This window comes from Trichechus manatus, unplaced genomic scaffold (assembly GCF_000243295.1).
Source record: "Trichechus manatus latirostris isolate Lorelei unplaced genomic scaffold, TriManLat1.0 scaffold00035, whole genome shotgun sequence".
Lineage (NCBI taxonomy): Eukaryota > Metazoa > Chordata > Mammalia > Sirenia > Trichechidae > Trichechus > Trichechus manatus.
Genome location: NW_004443971.1, coordinates 4,433,232 through 4,457,518, shown reverse-complemented (window position 1 = coordinate 4,457,518; position 24,287 = coordinate 4,433,232). Strand labels below are relative to the sequence as shown.

Below are 24,287 nucleotides of genomic sequence, written 5' to 3'. Positions count from 1 at the left end.
GCCCACTCAGATCTTGCCAGAGAGCAAGAGAGAGGAACTGGGGTTTGCGAGTACGGTGGCTTTGTCTGTTTCCTGTTTCAGCAAGGCTGCTGTACAGAAAGAAAGACTACCAAGAAGAGAAATGCCGATGGGGCCCAGGGCCATGGACTGAGAGCTTACACTTCACTCAGCTGCTGTCTTGCCCCATCTGAGACCACAGCCAAGATCTGCCCAGGAGCTGGCATGCTTTTCTGAGCCGCTGGGGCTGGAGCCTAGTACCCAGAGGTAACTGATAAGGAGGATGCTTTTGCATCTATGTTTGGGGCCTCCAACTTTGGTGGAAGGGAGGGGGCAGGCAGAAGACATTCTGTCATCCAGGCTGCCCTGGGCCGAAGAGGGAGACACAGGAGTTGGGGTAGCATAGTTTAAGAGTGTCATCGATTTCAGAAACCAAGAAAGGGCCCTGTGTTGATTTTCAAAAAGGCATTAGCCACAGCACAGAGAGGCAGCTTCCACCTCTCCTAGATTAGAAGCAAGTCAAAAGACTTAGGCTACCCAGTGACAGGAGCATGAATTAAATGACGTTTTATGGCTCTCATAGAGGCAGGGAGACCCATTCCAACAGCTTAGATGCTGGCCCTTCTCTCCTCAGCTCACATTGAGAGCTCTGGGTAAGGAAGTCCAGGCCTGTGCAGGAAGCCACTCACTGTCTTGGCTGCACATATATCTAAGAAGGAGGAGCAGAGAGTTGCAAAGGCAGCAGCAAGACACTCTCAGGTGAGGCACAGTCACCCTGAATTTTTTTCTCTGTGGCAGAGAGGGAGCCTCTCCCAGCCAGTACCACTCCTTCCTCCAAGTTCCAACTGGGCCCTGTCAAGCTACCAAGGGGCACCCAGAGATGCCAGAAAGCCTAGGCAGTAGCCCAGTGACCTTTCTTTGAACCCCACAGGGACCAGTTCCTTTTTCTTCTACAGTCCACCTTCGTCAACCAGCCATCCCAAATGGCTTCTTGTTTTTAAGCAAGTCAGAATGGTTAAGAGAAGCTGGAAAGCTGAGTATGGTTCTACTCATCTGTGCCACACCGGATGTGGGGTCTGGGGAGCTCTGCTCTAAGGAGCCATTTCTACTGCAATTCCCCTCTTGGGCGAGGCGTTCCGGTATCTGCCCCTTTGCCATCTGTTCAGTGCATCAATGTACCCAGCCTAGGTGGAGAACCCAGACAGACTTATCTCTGCCCCCACCAGCCCTTTCCTCTTCGTGACAGGGAGGTAGAAGTATTCTGAATAAGAAGGGGATTCATCTCCACTAAAAAGCCTGAGGGTAACCTGGGGCCAAACAGGGAGGGAACCCAGAACTCATATTTGAAGGGAGGGATTCAGGCAGGCTGTACATCGATTTCTCACCCCCATCTGTTCTTTCTGCCTGGCCTGAGACTGTGATTGTGCCCAGACCACAGAGAGTCCTTTCTCCTGGTGGCCCAAACCCAGAGGCCAGATAAACCAGAGAAGGACATTTGATCTCAAGCTGGGGCCAGCATCCTCTCAATCTCCTTCAAAGAAAGAGAAGGCTGGGAGAATTAGAGAATGGGGCATTCTTGGTCCTGGAAGAGTGCTAGGTTAGCTTGGGGCCTTTGCCTTTTATCAATGAGTCTTCAAGAATACCCAAGATCAGCACAGCAGGGGTAATCACTGTAACATCTCATATTTATTACTATAAAGGGCTAACATTTATTGTGTGCTATGTGCCAGGTGCTTCGTGTGCATTTTCTCATTTAATCCTCACAACTCTACCAGGTAGATACTAGCCACATTTTATAAATGAGGAAGTTGAGGCTTAGGGAGGTTTAGCAGCTTGTCCAAAGATGCACAGGTAGACAGCGACAGAGCCAGGATGTGAATCCACACAGGCTGACTCCAGAGCCAGGGCTGTCACCCGCCATCTATGGCAGAATGGTTACGGTGCTATTGCTTAGGGATGCCACTAGTCTAATTCTGCACAGGGAGCTGACATGCAAATACTCCTGAGTCTCCTCCATACTTTAGTACGGATGAGCCGCTCAGGTATTTTACTAAGTTTTTAAATAAAGAAGTGGTGGGTGGCAAGTCAAGAGATCCCAGAGTAGGGGTGAACAGTCTGAAGAAAGGGGAGACCCTCAGGGATGACACATAGAGGACAAACATTAACAACTTCACGATTATGCTTGGGACCAGCGTGCCCCTCAAGCATCCAAGGCTCAGCCACCTGAGACCCCTCTCAGGCAGTGTGAATTTCCCACTCATGACTCTGGGAAATGAGGAGCATGATCAGAGAGAGAACAAGAATCCTGCAGAGAATTTCAGACTCAGCCGGGATGAGCAGCAAATTTCCAAAAAAGGGGCAGAAAGTCTGCTACCTGTCCAGTCTGTTTGGCCTATAAATAAACAAGAAGGCCCATCTGGAAAATTCCTTGTGGCTGGTGAAGCTGAGACTCCCTTCTCTGACCTGCCCAAGAATTCAGGTTCCCAGGGTGGTGGGCAGTGAAGTCGCGGGAAGAAGAGGAGAAGCAGTGGCTTCTTTATCAGTCACTGGTCTGACTCCAGGGATCAGCAGAGGGAGGACAGAATTTCCAGTGCTCAGGATACAGCTCATCCAGGTACACCCCAACTCAGCAAAGCCACCAGAGTGTACTACAAAATAAGCACATGTGCAGAAGGTAGGTGGGGAGAGTAGGGAAGAGAGAGGAAGGCACAGAGAAGGAAGAAGAGCTAAGGGTTTAGGTGCTCTGTGAATGGTGAGAGGTGAGGCCATGCAAACGGTCCTCGAGTGTGGCCTCTACACTCAGCCTCGGGCCCTAGTGACCTGTGGTTACTGGTTATTGTTTTTGTTTTGCTTTTATTTATACCTTTGTTGAGGTATAATTCATGTGGTTACTAGTTTCAACGGGACTCTCTGTGCCTGGGCCCAGGGAGATTAGTGGGCCAAGGAAAGTAGTCTTGGCACCAGCCTTAGCTCTGACAGGGAGGTGATCCTAAAAAAAAGCCAGAACCCTCAGTTGGGAGAGTTATTGAGCCAGAAGCTCTGAAATGGGTCCTGGCAGCATGGGACATGTGGCAAATGCTCAGCCAACATTGACCTGTCTGGAGCTGAGAGACAGAGCCTGGTCCTGGGAGTGGGATGTGAATGCACTGATTTCAGTACTTCATGATGGAGACCCAAACCATGCCTGGGACTAGGCTCGCAAGCTAGTCACTAAGGGTCAAGACAAGAGCAGTGGTGCTGGTCACACACTGGCCACATCCTGAGGGTGGAATCTGATTATCCCTCCAGGCCCTGAGAAGAGTCACTCACCTATTTTAGTAACAACTTAGGCCGAGAGCATTAAAGATGCTGACTTTCCTTCTAGATCGTGAGACAGGAGCCAATTTAACTGGTTATCCAGAAGTCCCTCAGAGTATGAATGGCCATTGAACACCCCCACCATAATGTAAGTGCATTATGGTTTTTATCATTTCTCATGTTCCCCTAATTTGGAGGCGTGGTGCGACATTCAGTCAAAGAAGTAGTGGCCAGAGAGATCCTTCCCACTTCACAGAGTAGGAGACACAGGATAGATAAAAGCAGGATTAGCATAGAGACTGAGTCCAGGAGCCCTGACACCCACTGTGACACCATCACCTCCTCTGTTTTCAGCCCACGTCTATGGAACGCTGCACTATTTCTGTCCCCCTTGTCCAGGGAGACAGTAATTTTTTTGCCCATCTTCTGACCCCTCCCCTTCTCCTCCCTCTCACCATTTGGCAGATCCAGGCAGCTATTCCAGGAACCGGAAGCCCAGCACAACAGGTGCTCAGGAGGTCATCATGATCAGCCCAGACCCCAGGCCCTCCCTTGGCTTGGCCCAGTGGGCTGAGAGCTACGAAGCCAAGTGTGAGCGCCGGCAGGAGACCCGTGAGAGCCGCCGCTGCCGCCATAACGTGACCACTTGCCGTCAGGTGGGGAAGACACTGAGGGCCCAGCAAAGACAGCAGCTGAAGAGAGCTCGACAACAGCAGTTCTTCAGGAGAAGGAACCTGCAAGTGGAGGAGAAAGGCACGGCACAGAGTTCCCAGGCTAGGGAGCAAGGTCCCTCCAGGAGAAGCCAGGCAAGTGACCTCAATGCACCCTCATCTTGGGCCAAGAGGAGCTCTTCCCCCATACAGCAGGTGGGCCACGTCGAGGGACAAACTGCCCTGTGGTGTGGGAGGGGAATACGAAGGGTGGGGCTCAAGGTCATTAAAAAGTGACTTAAAATAAGTCCCTCTTCCTCAGTCATACAAGCAAAGCTTCCATTAGCCATTTATTCATTCAGAATCCGTTGTTGTTTTGTGTCTATTTTGTTTGTACCTGTCTTTCCGGAGAGAAAAATACTTTTTAAAACAACTCCATAGGTAATATTTAGTATCAGTTCAAATTTAGGAAATCTCTACCTACTTTCTACTGCTATCTTACACCATTCATTCATCCATAATTCAACAGGTATTTATTGAATGCTCTTACAGACCAGGTACCCAGGCCAATTTCATTGTGGCCCCTCTCCTAACACACACACACTTCATTTCCCTTCTCCAGTCCTCTGAGAAGCTGTTGCACAAACCTATCTTCTCTCTTTCTCTGGGGCCATTCAAATTCTACTGAATTTACTCAGTGAAGGCCTTATCGGATCCAGAAAGCCAGGCCACCTCTGTTCTCTGTAGGTCTTGTAAGGTTACAAATCTTCTAGGAGTGTGTAACTCTTAGAGGGCCCATTAGTCTGGCCTGGGAAGGAGCAGTCTTGGCAAAAAAGCAGGGTACATCGAGATAACCTCAGCCAGCAAACCGTCTGTGTCTTTCCACTCGCGTCGTACGCACATTGACAGCAGGGATGGGCCTGCTGTTGTCCCCAGAAGTGCCTGGCATTGACCCATTTCCAGAGTATGTCCTCAGTGAGGGTTTAACTAGTGGATCTGTTATCACAACAGGAAGCGCGGTACAGAAGAAATGATCCTAGGACACCGTGGGTTCCAATTTTCAGAAAAAAACCACCCATGTGCTTTTTGGTGTGTGTGGAGGGGGATGTCTGAGGAAAAAAAGAACAGAAAATACAATTAACTAAAGAACTCCACCTCCAGACTATCAGTTTTTTAAAGTTTTATCGTGATTGAGTCAGTCCACATGATTGAATACCATAGGCATTTCTGAGCCTTTTAGTGTTATGCTTACAGACATCAAAACTTTGAGTTTGTAAGAACCAAATATAAAAAGAACTGACTAAATTGTGAAAAGAACTTCTCTACCTCTCCCTACAACTCCCTGCTCTTCCTTCTCTTCACACAAAACCTTAGCAATTTCCTGCTATTACCAATAAGAAGGAAGCCCATGTGTAGAATACGGAAGGGACCTTAACTGATTGCAGTCAAGTCGATTCTGACACATAGCAACTCTATAGGACAGAGTAACACTGCCCCATAGCGTTTCCAAGGCTGTGAATCTTTACAGAAGCAGACTGCCACATCTGTCTCCCGTGGAGTGGCTGGTGGGTTCAAACTGCCAACATTTCGATTAGCAGCTGAGTGCTTAACCACTGCGCCACGAGGGCTCCTTGGAAGGACCTGAGGGATCATCTATTCCAAACTCCTCATTACACAGACCGGAGACTGAGACCTAGAACAGGTCACGCAGCCGATCATTGAGGATTTGAACACAGATCCCCTCATTGCCCTCCAAGACCAATGCTGTTTCCACCTCACCATGCTGGCTGTACAAGTGGCTGAGACCAAACAAGGTAGCTCAGGGATTCTAAGAGAGAATAACTGGAGATGAGTCCAGCTCCATTTCCCTGGCCTACACAGGACCATTTCTGCTAGCCAGGACTAGGAAGGAGGGCAGGAGTAGGGACAGGTCTGTGGCTCTGACAAGTGGAGTGAGACACTTTAGTTTTTTGAGCCTGAAGTAAGATCACTAGTTCATCCTGGAGCAATTGGCTGAAAAATCTTCTAAGAGATACTGGACAGTTGTTTTCAGCATCCCCTGCTTGCTTTACAGGTAGCAGGGACCAGCTCTGAGATCATTACAACCCAGCATCATCCTCCCTCAGGTGGCCGGAGGGATCTGGCTGACCATCTCTCCTCACAAGCTGGGGACCTTCCATCACACAACTCTCCCATTAAGAAGCCACCCAAACACCACCGCGGTAAGAGCAGAGCCTCTTCATTCAGTGGGGTCTGCAGAGAATCCTGCCATGGCAGTCTCAGCTCACTGGCAGCAAAGAGCCCATGCCCTACCCCACTGCCCCCACTTTCCCCAGGAATGGGATCTGAATCAGCTTATCCTCCATCTCTCAGGCACTCAGACAAAGGCAGAAGACGCACAGACAACAATCAAGAATGATGCCAGTCAGCAAACCAAGTGAGTACCTTCCATGGGTCCCTTCCTGGCTCAAACTCCTTTACACTCTAACCATTCTTCTCTTACTCAGTTTCTAAGCTTTTATTGAACACACCCACCCAGGATGTGGAGCAGGAACACAGTGAATTTCCATGTCCACCTTAATGAAAAAGAGAAAGCCCTTCCCTACCCAACTGTCTCAGACGAGATCAGAGAAGGGATCAACCTACTGCATCCTGACATGCTTCTTTGGTCTGCTGTCATTCTTTTCTTTCTTTTCTTCCCAGCTGCGGCGTCGCAGTTCTGGATAAGGTAAGAAAATCCTTACTTTAAAGGGGTTGAATCAGATGGTATCTAAGCTCCTCCAAGTGCTGACATTCTAGAATTCCATGATAAATGCAAGCTGAAATGGAGGAGTATCTTCTTCCTGGAGGGCAAAGAGTACTAAGCATAGACATAAGGGCCTAGAGGGACCCTGCCAAAGCCAAGGCAGAAGATCTTTCCCCACACAACCAACCCTGGCTCTGGTTCCACGTTCCAGGGTTTCAGGGTACCTAGTGTCTTTTAAATATTTTCTTTCCAGGAAATCATCCAGCTTTCTGAGTACCTCAAAGTAAGTGACCTGTGAATTTACCCTCCAGCTCATCCATCCACCTCCACCTTCCTTCTCCAAGTTAACCTCATCCTCCTGCATTTTGCTCCCTAGGAGGCCCTACAACGGGAACTGGTCCTAAAACAGAAAATGGTGATTCTCCAAGACCTACTTTCCCACCTAATTCGGGCCTCTGACAGTTCCTGGAAGGTAAGGGGATGAAATCTTTGTTTGAACAAAGCTCATGTGCTTCTGTGTATATCCATCTCATCATTTTTCTACAGCATCTCAGCAAGAGAAGGAGTTTTCTCACTACTGCCGAGGGGGCTGAGGAGAGGCAGACGATGGGGGGATGGTGCTGAGACCTAGAGGTCAAGCAGGTCACAGTAATACATAGGAGAGCTCGGTTAAATTTAGGATCATCACCTGAGGACCATGCTACCACACACCCAAGGAAGACCAGGAAGCAAAAACAGCAAGAATTCCCATTTTTTAATTTGTTAGAAGAAGGATGATCCCAAACAGTTAATATTACTGAACATGGTAAAATGTCAACTATTTATATATGGGATTCACACCAATATTAACTCCAAGCCAGCATGTGCCCATTACTCAGCCCAGACATGAATGTTATAGTGGGAAGGGACCTGAGAGATCACCTAATCTGATCCTCTTATTTTGTAGAGGAGGAAACTGAGTCTCACAGAAGTGACTTGCCAAAGTCACAGTTAGTTAGGGGAAGGAATGGGACTAAAATTCAGACCTCCTGATTTTAGTCCATTCACTCAACAAATACTCACTGATCATGTTTTCTGTATCAAACACTGGCCTAGCACTAGAAATAATGAAATGAATTAGACAAGGTTCCTGCTTTTAAAGAGCTGGTGGCTTTGTAAGGGAGACAGATGCCTAAACAATACATTAGATATGAGAAAGGAAAGCTATGTTTTCAAAACATCATCGATTACAAACTGCAATGAATGACTCTGGAGAAGGGAAGAACCAGGGAAATATTTATAGTTACATAGGAATTTGCCAAGCAGACATGGAAGCAGGGACAGTACTCTAGACATGGGTGCAGCCCAGGCAAAGACCCAAAGGCATAAGATAGTCTAGTGCAGTGGCTCTCCAACTTTTTTAACTCAAGATCCCTTTATACACCTAAGAAAACTATTGAAAACCCCAAATCATTTATCATATTAGGAATTAAAACATATATTTTAAAATTGTAATAATAAACCCCACTGCATGTTAACATAAATTACATATTTTTATTTTAAAAAACTATATTTCTAACCCCCCCCCCCCAAAAAAAGTGACAGGAATGGCATTGTTTTACATTTTTGCAAATCTTTTTAATGTCTGGCTTAAAAGAAGGCAGACTCTCATATTTGCTTCTGCGTTCAATCTGCTGCAATAAATTGTTCTCACTGAAGTATATGAACATAATCCGGCTTCACACAGACATGTAGTTGGAAAAGGCAGGACCTTGCAGATTTCTTGAAAGGATTTTGGGATTCCCAGGGGCCCTGGGACCCCACTTGGAGCACCCCTGGCCTAGTATGCTCAGGAAGCTACCTGCAGCTGGAAACCACAAAGCAGAAAGCACCAGCTGTAGGGAGAGAAAGTACACAATTTCACAGGCCTCCATGAACATCTCATCCTACCGCACAGATAGCTTGTGCTTAGGGATGTAATGGGAAGGGTGGAAGAACTGAGAAGTTTGCGGTGATGTTTTTAAAATGACTGCCTGAGCTCAGCCCACCTTCTCACTGCACTCAGTCACGGTAACTGGTTTACTGTCTATAGCAGGCCCCTTGATTGGAAAGGAAGTCATTTCAGTATCCTAAGCTCAGCCCCTCAGGGTCTATGGCAGGCCCCTTGATTGGTAAGGAAGTCATTTCAGTAGTAGAGTAGCAGCCCGGGGAAGACAGCTGTGTATGCCAGGTGGTTTCCGGTGTTGAACTAAACTGGGACAAACAACAACAACAAAAAAAAAAAACAGTTGCCATCAAGTTGAGAAGGAGTCCTCACAGCACAGTGGTGAAGCGTTTGGCTGATAACCAAAAGGTAAGAGGTTCAAACCCACCGGCTGCTCCTCAAGAGAAAGAGGTGGCAGTCTTTTTGTAAAGACTGCAGCCTTGGAAACCCTATGGGGCAGTTCTGCTCTGTCCTACAAGGTCGCTATGAGTCGGAATCAACTCTACAGCAATGAGTATCAAGCTGATTCCAACTCATGGCGACCACGTGTGTCAGAAGAGAACTGTGCTCCATAGTTTTCAATGGCTGATTTTTTTCAGAAGTAGATCACCAGACCTTTCTTCTGAAGAACTTCTGAGTGGACTCAAACCTCCAACCTTTCAGTTAGTAGGCAAGCGTGTTAACTGTTTGTATCACCCAGGGACTCCAAATCAAGACAGTTTCACTCATTTATTTGATAGACATTTAATAAGTTTCAACTATGTGTTTGGCCCTGTGCTATAGGGGAAAAAAGAAGTAGAATCTTTGCTCTTAAAGAGTTCACAATCTAGCTAGGAAGAGACAGACAGGTAATACATCATAAAAATAGTATAATAAAAGTACTATAGGGAAAAATAGGAGGGAGCAATTATTCTGCCTGGGGTGGAATAGGGAAGGGTCCAAAGGAAAGAAGCCATTTTAGCTGGGCCCTCAAAGATGGCTACGAGTTTACCAGTACAGAAGTCGGAGTGGTAATGGGGAAGAAAGAGCAGCAAGGAGAAGCATGTAAGGTAAAGGACTCAGAATGACTACAGGTCTAGGTGTGATGAAGCATTAGGTGCAGCAGAGTGTGGCTGAAATAAAGAGCTCATGTCAGAGAAGTAACAAAGATGAGACCAGAAAGGGCTTCAGACAGCCTCTAGAATTATGTAACTTAAACTTTTTCTGCTGAACACAGTATCTCAAACTTCTACAATGTATGAACCCCTTTTTCAAGGAATTATACATATATATGTTATACATTATACACATATAATCTCACAGATGTATGAGCATGATGCTACTCCCAATCTGAGAAGCACTGCTATAGGCAATAAGCAGGGTAACAAGAGAACCATGCCTTACTCAGGTTTGAAGTCCTTCACCTAGCAGTATCTGGTCCATCTTTAGAAGGAGCTCAGTCAATGTCTATGAAATTGTACTGAAAGCAAATGATCGGATGTTTTGCGAGGTTCTCTGGCAACAGTGAAAACCCTGGCTCTAGTTGGGTGTACAGGCAGTGGAACTTCTTGTAATATCTGAGGAAAGAAACCTGAATCAGAACCTAAATTAGAGCCAGCTTGGTGGGAACAGGGAGGATTATTAAGAGATATTTCCAGGGTAGACTCCAAGGGGGCTGGTTTCACACCACACCCCAAGAGGCGAAGAGAAGTTCCTCTGGCTGTGGTTTTCTCCCTCCCTTCTTCCTGCCCCTTCCAATACTCACTCACCCTTCTCTTCTTCCTCCTCCCCACCAACCCCCAGTTTCCTGTTTTTAAGAAAAATAGTCTCAGACTTTTCAGTTGAGAGCTCTTGCTTCCCCCAAAGCAAGACAATTCAACTCTCTACCTGAAAGCCTCAACTTAAATGAGAAGGACAGCCCCAGTCTGCAATATTTGGGAAAAATAATTTGAAGAATGTGGCCAGAACTAGGGCTCTGAGATTCAGCCCAGTTCAGCCTTGATTTTTCCCACCTGGCCTCCATGATTTGCGTCTCCAGCCTCACATGCAGAGCCGCTCACCACAAACTCTCTATTAGAACCCTGAGGATCAGGATCAGCTCCCTCTGCTGCCTCCACTCCCCAAGCTGACTCTGGGCCTTCTGGATACAAGAGGCCCTGGGGCACTGCTGAGACTCCTAAGCTGGGTCCAGCCTTCAGAGCAGGAACAGCGCAGGCAGAAGAGAAAGCCAGACTCTCAATATTGGGCAATACAAAAAAGGGTGCAGGGCACGCTTGCATTTTAAGATCTGCAAAGTGGAATCGAGATCTCGAGATGACAGCGGGGGATTGGCTGCAGGCAGTAAGCAACCTCTGCTAGGGCAGATAGATGAGCTGTGGGTTGGTGCTTCTGCAGTGTGGTGGTGGTGTTTCTGGAGAACAGATCAGAGGCAGGGGAAAACCAAGCAGAAGCAGGAGCTGAAGCCCTCAGACCAGCACCAGGTGTGTATAGCCTTCCCCGCACCCCTACCCCTCCGCGTTACTGTGTTCTCTAAGCCCTGGGCTCCCGGGTGCAATTAGCCTAGAAGGTCAGTGCTGGGCCTGTAAAAGCCCTTCTTCCCACCTACTCTAATGCTGGGCTTCAGTGTGGGGAGAACTAGGGCTCAGACCAGGAAACTACAAGCCCGATTTGCAACAACTTGGCTGCAACTTTCCTGCCTGCCTTGGGGAGTCTGGGAAGGCAGAGCTGTGGAGAAGAGATTTCCTCAAGTTGCAGACGTGGGTGGCCCTTCATCTTTACTGAAGGGGCTATCCTGAATCGTCTTCTCTTGCAACATGAATGGAAAAGTAATCTGGGTTGGGCTAAAATACAAAAACGGTTGGAAGAAGCAAAATACTGGCTTAAAGCCATACTAATAGGGAGAGAGGCGCTACGGCCTGGGAAGAAAAACTCCCAGAGAGGGCACCGCAGGAGAGTGCAGAAACTTAAAGAGTACTGTCTTGGACTAGTCTGTTTTCTTCCCAAAATGCAGCAAGGTAAGCCTTAAACTGGGTGGGTTTAATTGCATTCTGCACGGTAAGAGTTCAGGAAAAGAAAAATGCATGGAAGGAGAGCTGAACCCAGGGAGAAGGGGGACTGGTTCAGAACCTGTGGATTCAAAATTAACAGGCCATTGTACCAGTTGCTGCAAATCTCAGAACAGTGGAAGTCTTTGTCCATCTCTATTTGCCCCAGAGCCCTGCGGTTACTGCAGATGTCAAACCCCTGACTCTCAGTGCTCACGCGAGACATTAGGAAAAACATTAATAGCAGAAGGCACTTTAAAAAATTATGTTTGGCAAAGCCTTTTGCTTTTGCAAGGCCCAGCTGAGTAACACAGGAAGCAGAAAGGGTGGAGGCGCTCCCTGGCTCCCATGGTTAGAAGAATTAGCCAAACAAGATCAAAACAGGAGCTGTGAGATACCACTTCCTGCCTCCCCCAAGCACCCTGAAACTCACTGAGGGGGGACTGACCTCAGAACAGTGCCCCTCCTCTGCCCCCAAGCAGTTACAGAACGGAAACACGATGAGGACTGGAAACATCCAGGCCGCTGGGCTGAGAAGGACTAGGGAGTCTCAGGCCTGAGGGGGAGAAGGATTTCAATACCTCACAAGTGTCCCACAGGGCCCCGTCTAGAAAAAGCCAGAGAAGAGTGTAGAAGCCAAACCAGAAAACCAAACCTGGTGCTGTCGAGTCAATTCTAACTCACAGAGACCCTACAGGACAGGGTAGAACTGCCCCACAGAGTTTCCTAGGAGCGCCTGGTGGATGTGAACTGCTGACCCTTTGGTTAGCAGCCATAGCTCTTAACCACGACGCCACCAAGGTTTCTGTATGCAAGCCAGTTACTGCTGAAGAGGCCCATGGCCTTTCTCTGGGAAACCAGCTGCCACTGATGACACTTCCTCCTCTCCCCATACACATACATGCCTAAATAAAACTCTGAGCTGGAAAAAGGGACAAGTCCACAGGTGGAGGGAAGAACAAAGCAGCAGGAAAGAAGTGGTTAGCTACTTAGCTGAAATACTGAAAATTCGAAAAACAGATAATGACCCTTTCTTCCTGCCTTTCTCTACCCCCACCCTGAGGACTAGCATCCCTCTTGGAACATCCACAATGTCATTAGACAGACCTAGCTTATGAATAAACCTGGCTTTCTGGGAAGTCCTCTTACCCACTCTCCCCGCAAATACTTCTCCATTTCTTGCTTTCTTAAAGTTCATCTTAAGTCCAGTATGCGTGTGTGTTGGGGCAGAGAGGGGTTAAAAGAGGGAATGCATATTCGTCCTGGGAGAGGAGACCCCTTTAGCCTTATTAGCCTATACTTTAGAGGGAAGGAGCCCTGGTGGTACAGTGGTTAAGAGCTACTACTGCTAAACAAAAGGTTGGCAGTTCGAATCTACCAGTCGCTCCTTGGAAACCCTGTGGGGCAGTTCTACCCTGTCCTATAGGGTCACTATGAGTCGGAATTGACTCAACGACATGTTTAGTTCAGTTTTTGGTTAGAGGGAAAGGTCCATGATCTCACAGACCCAGAGGGAAAGGCAGTGGGGAGTACAGAAGTGCCTAGAAGACAGCAGAGAGAGGGAAACAGGGAGGGACAGGACCATTTAGAAGCTTTCCTTCCAGTGGGCTCCTGCTACAATATCCTGAGTCATCTGATAGAGAACTTCAAGGTACAAAGAGGACTTTGGGGGCCAGTCTGATTTTCCCTTTTCCTATTGCAGAGAATGGAAAACATGCAAACATCCTCTGTCATTTTTCCTCCTCCCTACCTCTGGGAAGAATTCAGTTCCAAAAACATTGTTTGAGCACCTACTATGTGCAAGGCAATAGGCTGGGAATACAGAACAAAACTCTTTGCAGACTTCAGCGCAAACTCATTAACTCATCCCATCTACTCCAGGGGCAGCTCAATGAAGACAAGTTGAAGGGCAAACTGAGATCCTTAGAAAACCAGCTGTACACCTGTACCCAGGTAAGCATTCTGAGACACCTCCAGTCCAGGATCCTAGAATTAAAGGAGAATAATGCTGGAATCTCAGTCTTACTTTCTAGAAATGTCATCAGATAGAGAGATTAACACACCCATTCCTACTCACCCAGTTCTGGCTCTGCCATTTTCACTTTGATCCCCAATTCACCATATCACTATCTCCATCCTCCTCTCTCTTTCTCTCAGGGTCCTTCCCTCTGCACTTTGGGAAGGAATCCCACCACCAACAGTATCAGCTCCAGCAGAACCTTGAGAATACCTGGAACTGCAGGTTGAGTTCCTTGGTAAAGATTCACACCACCCAGAAAGAACTTCACAGGTCCCAATCTTTGAACAGATGAGTTAGATGCTATAATGAAGTCTTGCAAAATTATTTTCATTCCAGTGACAACTTTTATCTAGTAGCTACCCCTGGGAGAAAGTAAAAAGACTGTGATTCTCGACATTTCTGTGACATTTTTATCCAGCCTCAGTAATCCCTTGATTGACCTGATCTTGGATTACAAGGGATAGAAAGGAAGAAATCGGTTTTCACACTTCAGAAGTGATGGATTCCTGACAGGTGGAAAGAAGTCAAATAAGAGAATGGTATGGAGCAGGCAGACTGCTCCCATCTGGAGTTAGATAACATAGACATGGCCACGCAGTTGGGATTTTGCAGGGGTACAGAGTTTATAAAGTCCATAGGCTTGCTGGACCACAACTTTTATTTTTTTCAGTATGACCTGATTTGTCAGGCTCTTGTGAACTAAGTAATGCCATCCAGGCTCATAAGAAACCAACATATAATCCAAAATGCCAGTCTATTCGTTTTCAATGGGGGATAAAGCTGGAAATGACCAGCATGGTTAAGTCCAATAACTAGGACATCCTCATGTGTAAACTCAATCAATAACTCCTGGATCTGGTTTCTAATGAAACTTCTGAGAACGTAAGACTCATTCACATTAAAATTCAAATTTTCAGACGATTCCAAAGCTACATGGAAATTATTTCATGCTGATCTCTAAATCTGGATTAACTGGACTACTGCTTACCCAGTGGGTAAACCAAAATTGACAATAAAGCTGTCTGGCTACCCCAAAATCACAGGGCATAAAGATGAAATGCATGGGGAAGAGGGACGGGCAAGACCCCCCCCCCCCCCAGTGACTGCAAAGCTGCTCTTGTGTCTTTCTTGATCTACAAGCCAGGAAGAATAAAAAAAAAAAAAAAAAATGCAAATGTATTAAGTTACTGGGGATTTCTCAAAGCCCTGAATCTACAAAGATAAAACAGTTGCTCCCTGCCTTGAAAGACTTTACAATTCAGTAAGGAACCCTGGTGGTACAATGGTTAAGTGCTCAGCTGCTAACTGAAAGGTCGGTGGTTTGAACCCACCAGCAGCTCTTCGGGCGAAAAGACCTGGCAGTCGGCTCCTGTAGAGATTACAGCCTAGGAAGCCCTATTGGGGCAGTTCTACTCTGTCATATAGGGTCTCTATGAATCAGAAGCAACTCAACAGCACGTAAGGACAATAACAACAAAGAGATACTAGGTCCTAGGTGTAAGAGTAAGGTCCCTAAGTGGCACAGTTTACACTCGACTGTAACCTAAAGGTTGGCGGTTTGAATCCACCCAGCACTACCCCTTAAGAAAAGGCCTGGTGATCTGTTTCTGTTAATATTACATCCAAGAAATCCCTATGGAACAGTTGTACTCTTTTAACGCACGGGGTCGCCATGAGTTGGAATCAACTTGATAGCAACTAACAATAATAAGGGCAACAGATGAGCTAACAAAGTTGGAAAAATAGAAGTATAAAAAGGATACTATTCAAACACCGAGGAAGGCTACTATCATGAATTGAATTGTGTCCCCCCAAAATGTGTGTCAACTTGGCTAGTCCATGATTTCCAGTATTGTGTGATTTTCCACCATCTTGTCATTTGATGTGATTTTCCTGTGTGGTAAATCCTATCTCTACGTTAATGAGGTAGGATTAGAGGCAGTTATGTTAACGAGGCAGGACTCAAAGTCTACAAAATTAGGTTGTGTCTTAAGTCAATCTCTTTTGAGATATAAAAGAGAGAAGGGAGCAGAGAGACGGGGGACCTAATACCACCAAGAAACAAGAGCCAGAAGAATAGTGCGTCCTTTGGACCTGAGGGTCCCTGAGCTGAGAAGCTCCTCGACTGGGGAATACTAATGACAAGGACCTTCCCCCCAAGAGCTGACAGAGAGAGAAAGCCTTCTCCTGGAGCTGCACCCTGAATTCGGACTTCTAGCCTCCCAGACTGGGAGAGAATAAATTTCTCTTTGTTAAAGCCATCCACTTCTGGTATTTCTGTTATAGCAGCACTAGATGACTAAGATAGCTACCTAATCCATAAGTAGTTGGGGAATAAGGGGTTGTTAGTCAAGATTTATCAGAATTGATGGACACAGGCTGAATCTTGAGCATGAATAGGAGCTAACCAGGTAAAAAGGATAGTAAGGATGCTCTATGCAGAAGAAGCATGGGCAAAGGCAGAGGCCAAAAAGCATGGTGCTTAGGAGAGCTACAATCAGCTCACCTTGAATGGAAGCATGGAACAAAGTCTGGGCTTGTAAGTAAGAGCCATGCCAAGGAGTTTGGACTTAATCCTTAGGACACTGAGAATCCACTGAAAGACTTAAACAGGGAATGACACGATCAGATTTACATTTTAGAAAGAACTCTCTAGCTACAGAATGGACAAGTTGGAAGGAAGGCTTGGAGGTGGTCAGACTATTATATTAATCCATATAATCGGTATTATTAGAGCCTGAACTAAAGAAGTAGCAACAGGGACAGAGATGAGACAGCTATGAGTTGTTAAGGAAGTTGACTTGACAAGTGTAGGTGACCAACCAATTACTAGGAGAAAGGGAAAAGGAAATCAAAGATGACTGTCTGGTTTAAACTTGAGAGACTGGATGAGTAATTGTCAGTCACCGGAATAGGAAGCCCAAGTTAAAGGAGCAGGTGTAGAAAGATGATTTCTGTTTGGAATGTTGGAAGGACTAGGGGACAATGTCCAGCATGCCTAGGGCACTGTTTGCCTCCCTCACTCCCTTCACATAGAGCCCTGCCCAGCTCTAGCCTGAGCCTAAAGTTCCACCTGATTACTGGCACCTGTGCCCTAGGGGCAGGGACCATTCTTTTCATTTCTGTATCCCAGCTCAGTGTTTGGCACACAAAATCTCCATGTGTATTTATTGAACTGCATCAAATTTACAGAAATACTCCCCTTGGGGGATGAAAAAGGTGCTACTGGAGATGGAAGACCAGAAAAACAGCTATGAGCAGAAGGCCAAAGAGTCACTGCAGAAAGTGCTGGAGGAGAAAATGAGTGCAGAGCAGCAACTGCAGAGCACACAGGTATGGGGATTCTGCAGAGTCCTTGGGGCTGAGGACCCCGGGGGGCAGCTCTGGGGAGCAATGGAGCCAGCTACACATTTCCCTGGAATCCCCAAGGCACCTCCTCTCCTCTCTGATCTCCCTCAGCGGTCCCTGGCCCTGGCAGAGCAGAAGTGTGAAGAGTGGAGGACCCAGTACGAGACTCTGAAGGAGGACTGGAGGACCCTGGGGACCCAGCATAGAGAGCTGGAGAGCCAGCTCCATGTGCTTCAGTCCAAACTGCAGGTACCAGGAACTTGGGGTGGGGAAAGGAGGCAGGCTCTGGCAAGTAATGAAACTGCAGATGAGTTGGGGGCCCCAAAGGCAGCTGAGAACATCTAGCTTTCAGTTCCTCACTCACTGCCCACTTTGTACCAGACTCATTGCTCTGGCTCTGAGATTTAATGCTGTCTTTAGCAAGGATGTCTGCAATGCTTATGCAAATGAATTAAGTGTTCATTAGAATGACATTATTCAAGTGCAGAGGGCTGGGGTGGAATGTTCACCAGCCTACTAATGTTATACCCAACCCACTCTGCCCACACCATTCCAGTAGAGCTTCCAATTCAGGCTTGCCCACTACTGGCACTGAACAAATGTCATTAACTTATTTATAGGCAAGTATTGACTGACAAATCCTGCCAATGTGATTTCTAAGTGATTATACTAGACCCCAGTCATTCTCAAAGGTTCTGACATTCCCAATCTGGTATTCTCGAGGGCTTGACCTTTCCAATCTGCACTACCTTAGGGAAGTTAACTGACCTCCAAAGCCTGTTTCCTCATCTCTAAGATGAGGATAATAGTACCTATATAATAAGACTGTTGTGAGGATTAAATGAGGTAATCCATGTAAAGCAGTTAGCAGAATGCCTAGCACATATAAAAACCAAAATCCATTGCTGTCACGTCAATTCCAACTCATAGTCACCCTACAGGACAGAGCAGAACTGCCCCATAGGGTTTCCAAGGAGCAGCTGGTGGATTCGAACTTCCGACCTTTTAGTTAGCAGCCAAATGCTTAACCACGGCGCCACCAGGGCCCTAGCACATATAAGCACTCAATAAATATTAGCAATTATTTTTCATAGGTTTTACTTACAGAGTTTGGAATTTTGATCTACCTTAAAAGTTGCTCTTTATGTTACTGAAGCAAGGATCTGGATAGAGACAGGGGGAACGAGCCTTAACAAACGAGTGAACCTAGCTGGTCACTCTGCATCCACATCCCAGCCTAACTTTGTTGATCTCTTCTTCCCATCACCTACAAAGCTACTCTTATGAAGTTTTTTTTTTTTTTATTTCAATTCTTTGTGAAAAATGGCCATACCAAAAAAAAAAAAAATTGATAGTGTCAGTAACAGAGGTAAAGAGAAAGTGAAGACATCTAGAAAAATGATGATGCAATACTCTTTAATTTGGGGATTTACCAAGGTGTCAGGAGATGTGTCCTCTGTGACTATTGAAAGCCTAAGGCACTGAAGAACAGAGCAGAACAAAGAAGAGAATATAAAAACAATCCAAAAGCTTCAGTATTTTTCCATTTCCCTAATACTACTTCTAACTCTAAAGTTCTATGATTTTTACCCGCTTCTACGGGACTACACCCAACCTTCACCCCCCACCCTGACTTGCTTTTGTGTGGGCTCCCCCTCCTTACAGGGAGCAGACAGCAGAGATGTACAGATGAACCAGGCCCTGCGACTTTTGGAGAATGAGCACCAAGAGCTGCAGGCCAAGATTGAATGTCTGCAGGGGGACAGAGACCTGTGCAGCTCGAATACCCAGGACCTACAAGGTATCCTCCTTGGAGGCCTCAGGAGTACGTAAGCTCAGAAAAAAGAATCTGGGTGGAAAGCAAGGCCTTTCATTGGTTTGCTTGGCTGGCTCTGTGACTTCATTTTACCTTAAAGGAAAGACAGAAGTGTTTTAATCATCGTAGTTTGAAATTAATTTCACAGCACTAGAGGATCCTGTAGAATCAGCTCTTACTTTCCAGCCAACTCTTCTGGGCCAGATCACAGCTGTTCCCACATTAGTCATGTGTCAAAGCCACATTCCTAATGTGAAAGGGAAAGGTCAGGTGAAGCACAAGGCATAATGGGGTGGAGGTCTCCTAGTCACTGCCTCTGTGTCGGCTACAAGAGAGGACAAGATAGTCTGTAAATACAACCCTGAATTCAACCCAACATTGTTGATGCACATAAACTCAAAAATACCTGGGTTCTGGTTTCCCTCTACAGAAGTGAGACAAACAGAAGATAAATCAGTTTTCATCTGATACACAGACAAGACAGCACCTCAGGTACTAAATTAAGTCTTGGATTCTTCTATTTTGGTTTGCATTATTTCATTTTCAGATCAACTAAAGAGGTCAGAGGAGGAGAAACTCACCCTGGTGGCCAAAGTACAGGAGATGCAAAGTGAGTTCCCTTTCCAGACTCTGTAAATAAACAGCATAGGTGGCTTCTTGGTGTTCCTGGGGCTCCTGCCCCACGGAAGGGATCCAAGGGAGGGATTAGGGGCCCCATCTTTGGCATATCCTCAACCTCTATGGATTTTCAGACCATCTTCTTGTGAAATGAGATCATTTACATAGTTCTTCACAAGTTATGTAACAGCCTATATTCTTTTTTCTTGTGTGTTTGTTTTTGTTTTTGTTTTTGTTTTCTACAACCTAACCACAATGGAAAGGAAAAATGAACACCATTCTGTAGAAGAGGTGCGCCTACAGAGCAGGAGCTGAATGGACAGGAAGTCACTTCAAAACTACACTTCTATTCATTCAATACCTATTTACTGAGCCCCTACTAAATGCCAGATGCTCTAGATATAAGCACTAAGGATATAGTAATGAACAAAACACAGTTCCTTCCCTTATGAAGCTTACATTCTAAGTAAGCTCTACAGTAGAGTGTAGCATTTCTATGAACAAATAAATATCAGGTTGTAATAACTGCTATGGAGAAAAACTAAAGGAGGTTAAAGAAAGAATAGTTGCTATTGACTCTATACAGAATCATCTGGGAAAATCTCTCTTCTAAGGTAACATTTAAGCAGACTTGATGGTAAGACATGGTAGGAAGATATAAGAATGGGAACACCTTTAATAATAAAGGTTCTAAGTAAAGTTATGAAAAGACATTCTTTGCAGTAAATATACTAGCACAGACAAGTTTCTTATGTTTTCCAACAGGTTTGCTTCAGCATCAGTCCTTACAGCTGCAAGAACAGGAGAAATTCTTAACAAAGAAAGGTCAGCAAATTTATGACCACACATTCTAAGATGGTGCTCTTTCCTCGGCCACCCAGAGGCAGGGCGGGTAGACAACAGGATCTCCTGGAGTCCCATCAGTTCTGGGAGTCTATTAGCTCAGGAATGTAGGGTAGTTTTCTAAGGACTAATCATTTAAGGACTTAAAATACTTTAGCTAGCTTTCTCTCCTGAGAGGTATATAAACTGTTTAAGAAAAAAAAAAACAAAAAACTTCTACTCTCTCTGAAAACATATGTCTGTGTTGAACATTTCAATAAATTGATTCTGAACCCAGGATTTCATGTCAATTTTTACACACTTGACTTTCCAAATTACATCCAACTCCCCAGACCCAACAGACACCTCAGTCTTGGCCCTAAAGAGTCTGCTGCCTTAGCTTCCTAAGAAGAATCCATTATGCACATGGGGTGGGGGCGCAATAGCTCCTCAACTGTCTCCTACATATGGCCTTTTGCTGGCATGTTTCTTCCTGACAATTTCCAGGTGTCATATAATAGATAAGGCAGAAATTATTATGCCCACATCATATCGATAAGAAAATGCAGGTCTACCATCATACAAATTCAGGATAGAGCTAAAGCAACAATCCAGAACTTCTGACCCCTAGCCTAGCCCAGTGTCTTTTCACCACACTAAGACTGCAAGGTGACTGAAAAAACATCTTTAGCCACATGAAGACGAACTTTAGGACATGACCTGCCAGTCTCATGACTTTGAAATGAGGACAGAAGGAAAAAGAGGTTATAATGAGGCATCCAGCAAACTTACCTAACTAGAGAGTATGTGACATATAACCAAAGAGATGCACTGAATAAACATTCCCTAAAAGTATCTGTCATTGAACAGCAATAGGGACACAAAGAAAAGATGGCAGCCTTGCCCTCAAGGGACTCGAATTCCAGCTCTCTATCCAGGCTGAGCTAGGTGCCAAAGAGAGTTCTTTAAAAGTTTCCCTTTACATTCCATGCAGTCTCCCCAGGCCCTCCCTGGCTCCCTCTCTCCCCTCCCCCACCTCCTAGGGGTCCTCCCTCAGTACAGGGCCCTTCCACAGGGGCACAGGCTTCACTGTCACTGAGATTCTGGCTGCTTTTTTAGATGAGGCTTTTCCTGTGTGGAGTCCAAAGCCCTTCTATAATGAAGCGGAGCCTGAGGGTACAAGGGAGGACAAAGACTGGGATCTCAGAGACCAGCTGCAAAAGAAGACTTTGCAGCTCCAAGCCAAGGAAAAGGAGGTGAGACAGCGACTTCGGGTAGTGAGGGGCTCATGTATAAGTGGCAGGAAAATCCAGTGACAGTTCAGTACCTACTCCGTGGGAGACAGCCAGAGAGCAGGGATTTCACAGTTCAGGTTTAAATGGTGATTGGATGCCCACAGGTATTCATTTGTATGTATAAAATGTCTTTGCTTTGGGGTTGTCTTGTCAACCTTTTCCCCTGTATTATTTATAACAACCCCTATTCAAGACAGGTTTATCAAATACACAGTCTCCTTTTGGAAAGTCAATCTAAACTCAAACACATTCAATAAATATATTAACTCTTCCACCTTTGTCCCACACTGAGTGGATATCTTCAAACTTTATACAGTGTCTTTAAAATAATAAAACTCTTCCCACATACATAATCACAAACATACAGATATACATGCAAGTAGCTCCTGGGAAAGAGACTGGTACTATGATCACTTACAGGCCTTTCGTGCTGTAAGAACTTCAGTTTTTGGTGTCCCCATTACAAAGCACTTGCACATGCACTGTCACATAAAATCGCTTACATGTATAGCAGCATTATAATTAATCATTTAAATGAACATATTTCTGACAAACTGAAAATCTCTGAGAAAGGCTAGGAAGGGAGGACGGGTGATAAAAATTCCAAATGAATGAAGGGGTTACTTACACAGGGCTGTCTCCCCTACCTGGGCTCTGTCCCAGACAGAATTGGTGGTGGTGACTTTGGTGATATTCTCCCTCTCAGTGCAGAGAACTGCATTCAGAGTTGGACAACCTCAGTGACGAGTACCTCTCCTGCCTGCGGAAGCTGCAGCACTGTCGGGAAGAGATGAACCGGAGCCAGCAGCCACCTCCCAGAGTAAGAGGATCTATCCTCTCATATAGTCCAAGATGATGATGGGATGATTCCTCCTTTAGCCAAGTCCTGCAGATCAAATTTATTGACCCATGCCAACATCTGACCATCTTGTCCCATTCAGCCTGGTTATACTACCAACCATAGTGTCAACCACAGCAACCATGAAAAGAAATACTGGCTACGCATCTAAGCCCAATTTTCATGGAACTCTTGAGCCCAGAGGAAAAGACTTAGCTAAAGTACAGAATGGTGTTCTTTTAGCCTGTTATGAGCATGATGGAAAGGACAGAAGAGCAAGGCACTGAGAAAATATGAAAAGAGAATATACTTTTGTCCATTCTGCCACTCTCTCTTTATTGGTGCATTTAGTCCATTTACATTCAGCGTAATTATTGATAGGTCTGAGTTTAGTGCCGTCATGTTGATATCTTTTGTGTGTTCTGTTGAGTTTCTTTGTTCCACTTAATTTTCTGTGCTGAGTCATTTTTCTTTATGTATTTTCTTTTCATCTTTTTCATTGTTGTTGATTTTGTATTTGCTTTTATGTTTTTCTTGTTTTTTATTCTGATGTGTAGGACTGTTAGTTTCCTTTGTGGTTACCTTAACATTTACCTCTATTTTTCTAAGTTCAAACCACTCTTTTATTTCTTTATATCGCCTTGTCTTCCTCTCCATATGAAAGATCTATGACATTTTTTAGCCCCTCTCTTTTGTTTTAACGTTGTCATCTTTTACATATTGATGTTTCTGTTTCCCTACTTTCAGCGTTTTAGCTTTTTGTGTCTTCCCCATCTGGGTTGAGACCTGGTTGCTCTGTTGTGTTCTAGTCTTGGGTTGTCATCTGATGTTATTGATTTTCTAACCAGAGGACTCCCTATAGTATTTCTTGTAATTCTGGTTTGGTTTTTGCAAATTCCCTAAACTTCTGTTTATCTGGAAATGTCTTAATTTCACCATCATATTTGAGAGGCAGTTCTGCTTGATATATAATTCTTGATTAGCATTTTTTTTCCTTCAAGGCTTTATATATGTCATCCCATTGTCTTCGTGCCTTCATGGCTTCTGCTGAGTAGTCTAAGCTTAGTCTTATTGACTCTCCTTTGTAGATGACTTTTTATCCCTAGCCGCTCTTAAAATTCTTTATCTTTGGTTTTGGCAAGTTTGATGATAATACGTCTTGATGACTTTCTTTTGGGATCGATGAGCCTCTTGCATAGATATCTTCTCATCTTTCATCATATCAGGGAAGTTTTATGCTAACAAATCTTCAACAATTCTATCTTGAACACAGAATATAATTTTTCTATTTTCCACCCTTGTTCATTCACAGCAACATTTTAGTATCTGCTCCCTGCTGAATCTATTTCCTGAGCCAGTGCCCACAAATAAAGTAGTTTTAGCCCAAGACAGGTGAGAGAGAGAGAAAGTGAAGTAAAAATCTTTTTTCCTGCATCAACCCAAGGTGTCCCACTGGGCTAGAATGGGAAGAAGGAAGATTATTTTTGCCACTGTCCTCTCTAACCAATTCATGGTCTCTTTCTCCTGTGTCTCCCTCCCTCCACACAGAGGCAATGTGGCCAATGGCTCCCGATGCTGATAGTGGTGACTGCTATAGCACTGGCAGTGTTCTTGGCCAACAAGGACAGCCTGATGATGTAACTGGCTTGTGATAGCTGCCTTGGGTAACAATCAGAAGCAAGCAACTCAATGGAAAACTCAGAAGGTTTGGATATTTTACAGTTTGGGTTTCTCCCCCAAAATGAAGTTGAAATTTCTGATTTTGTTACTATTTTCTGAACTTACTGTAAAATAAACAAACTTCACCTGACCAGTCTCTTTTCCTCAGAACTCCTGGTTTATTAATCAATGACA

General features: G+C 45.3%; 1 protein-coding gene across 4 annotated transcripts; it reads left to right on the top strand.

The window, feature by feature from the left end:
* Positions 1-24,263, top strand: TRAF3IP3 (TRAF3 interacting protein 3). 4 transcript variants are annotated; one of them, XM_023730281.1, is made up of 17 exons: positions 1-264; positions 3,362-3,442; positions 3,760-4,160; positions 6,019-6,166; positions 6,318-6,381; positions 6,648-6,672; positions 6,944-6,973; positions 7,067-7,162; positions 13,558-13,629; positions 16,889-17,029; positions 17,156-17,293; positions 18,710-18,845; positions 19,408-19,470; positions 20,244-20,303; positions 21,420-21,556; positions 22,302-22,415; positions 23,982-24,263. In XM_023730281.1, the coding sequence occupies exons 3-17, from the start codon at positions 3,819-3,821 to the stop codon at positions 24,072-24,074; spliced, it is 1,659 nt and encodes a 552-aa protein (XP_023586049.1). In that variant the 5' UTR covers positions 1-264; positions 3,362-3,442; positions 3,760-3,818; the 3' UTR covers positions 24,075-24,263. The 4 variants fall into 4 exon arrangements, with proteins under 4 accessions (XP_023586049.1, XP_023586050.1, XP_004375247.1 ...); XM_023730282.1 differs by lacking the exon at positions 3,362-3,442 and having other exon boundaries at positions 3,760-4,100; XM_004375190.2 differs by lacking the exon at positions 3,362-3,442.
* Positions 24,264-24,287: the final 24 nt, after the last annotated feature.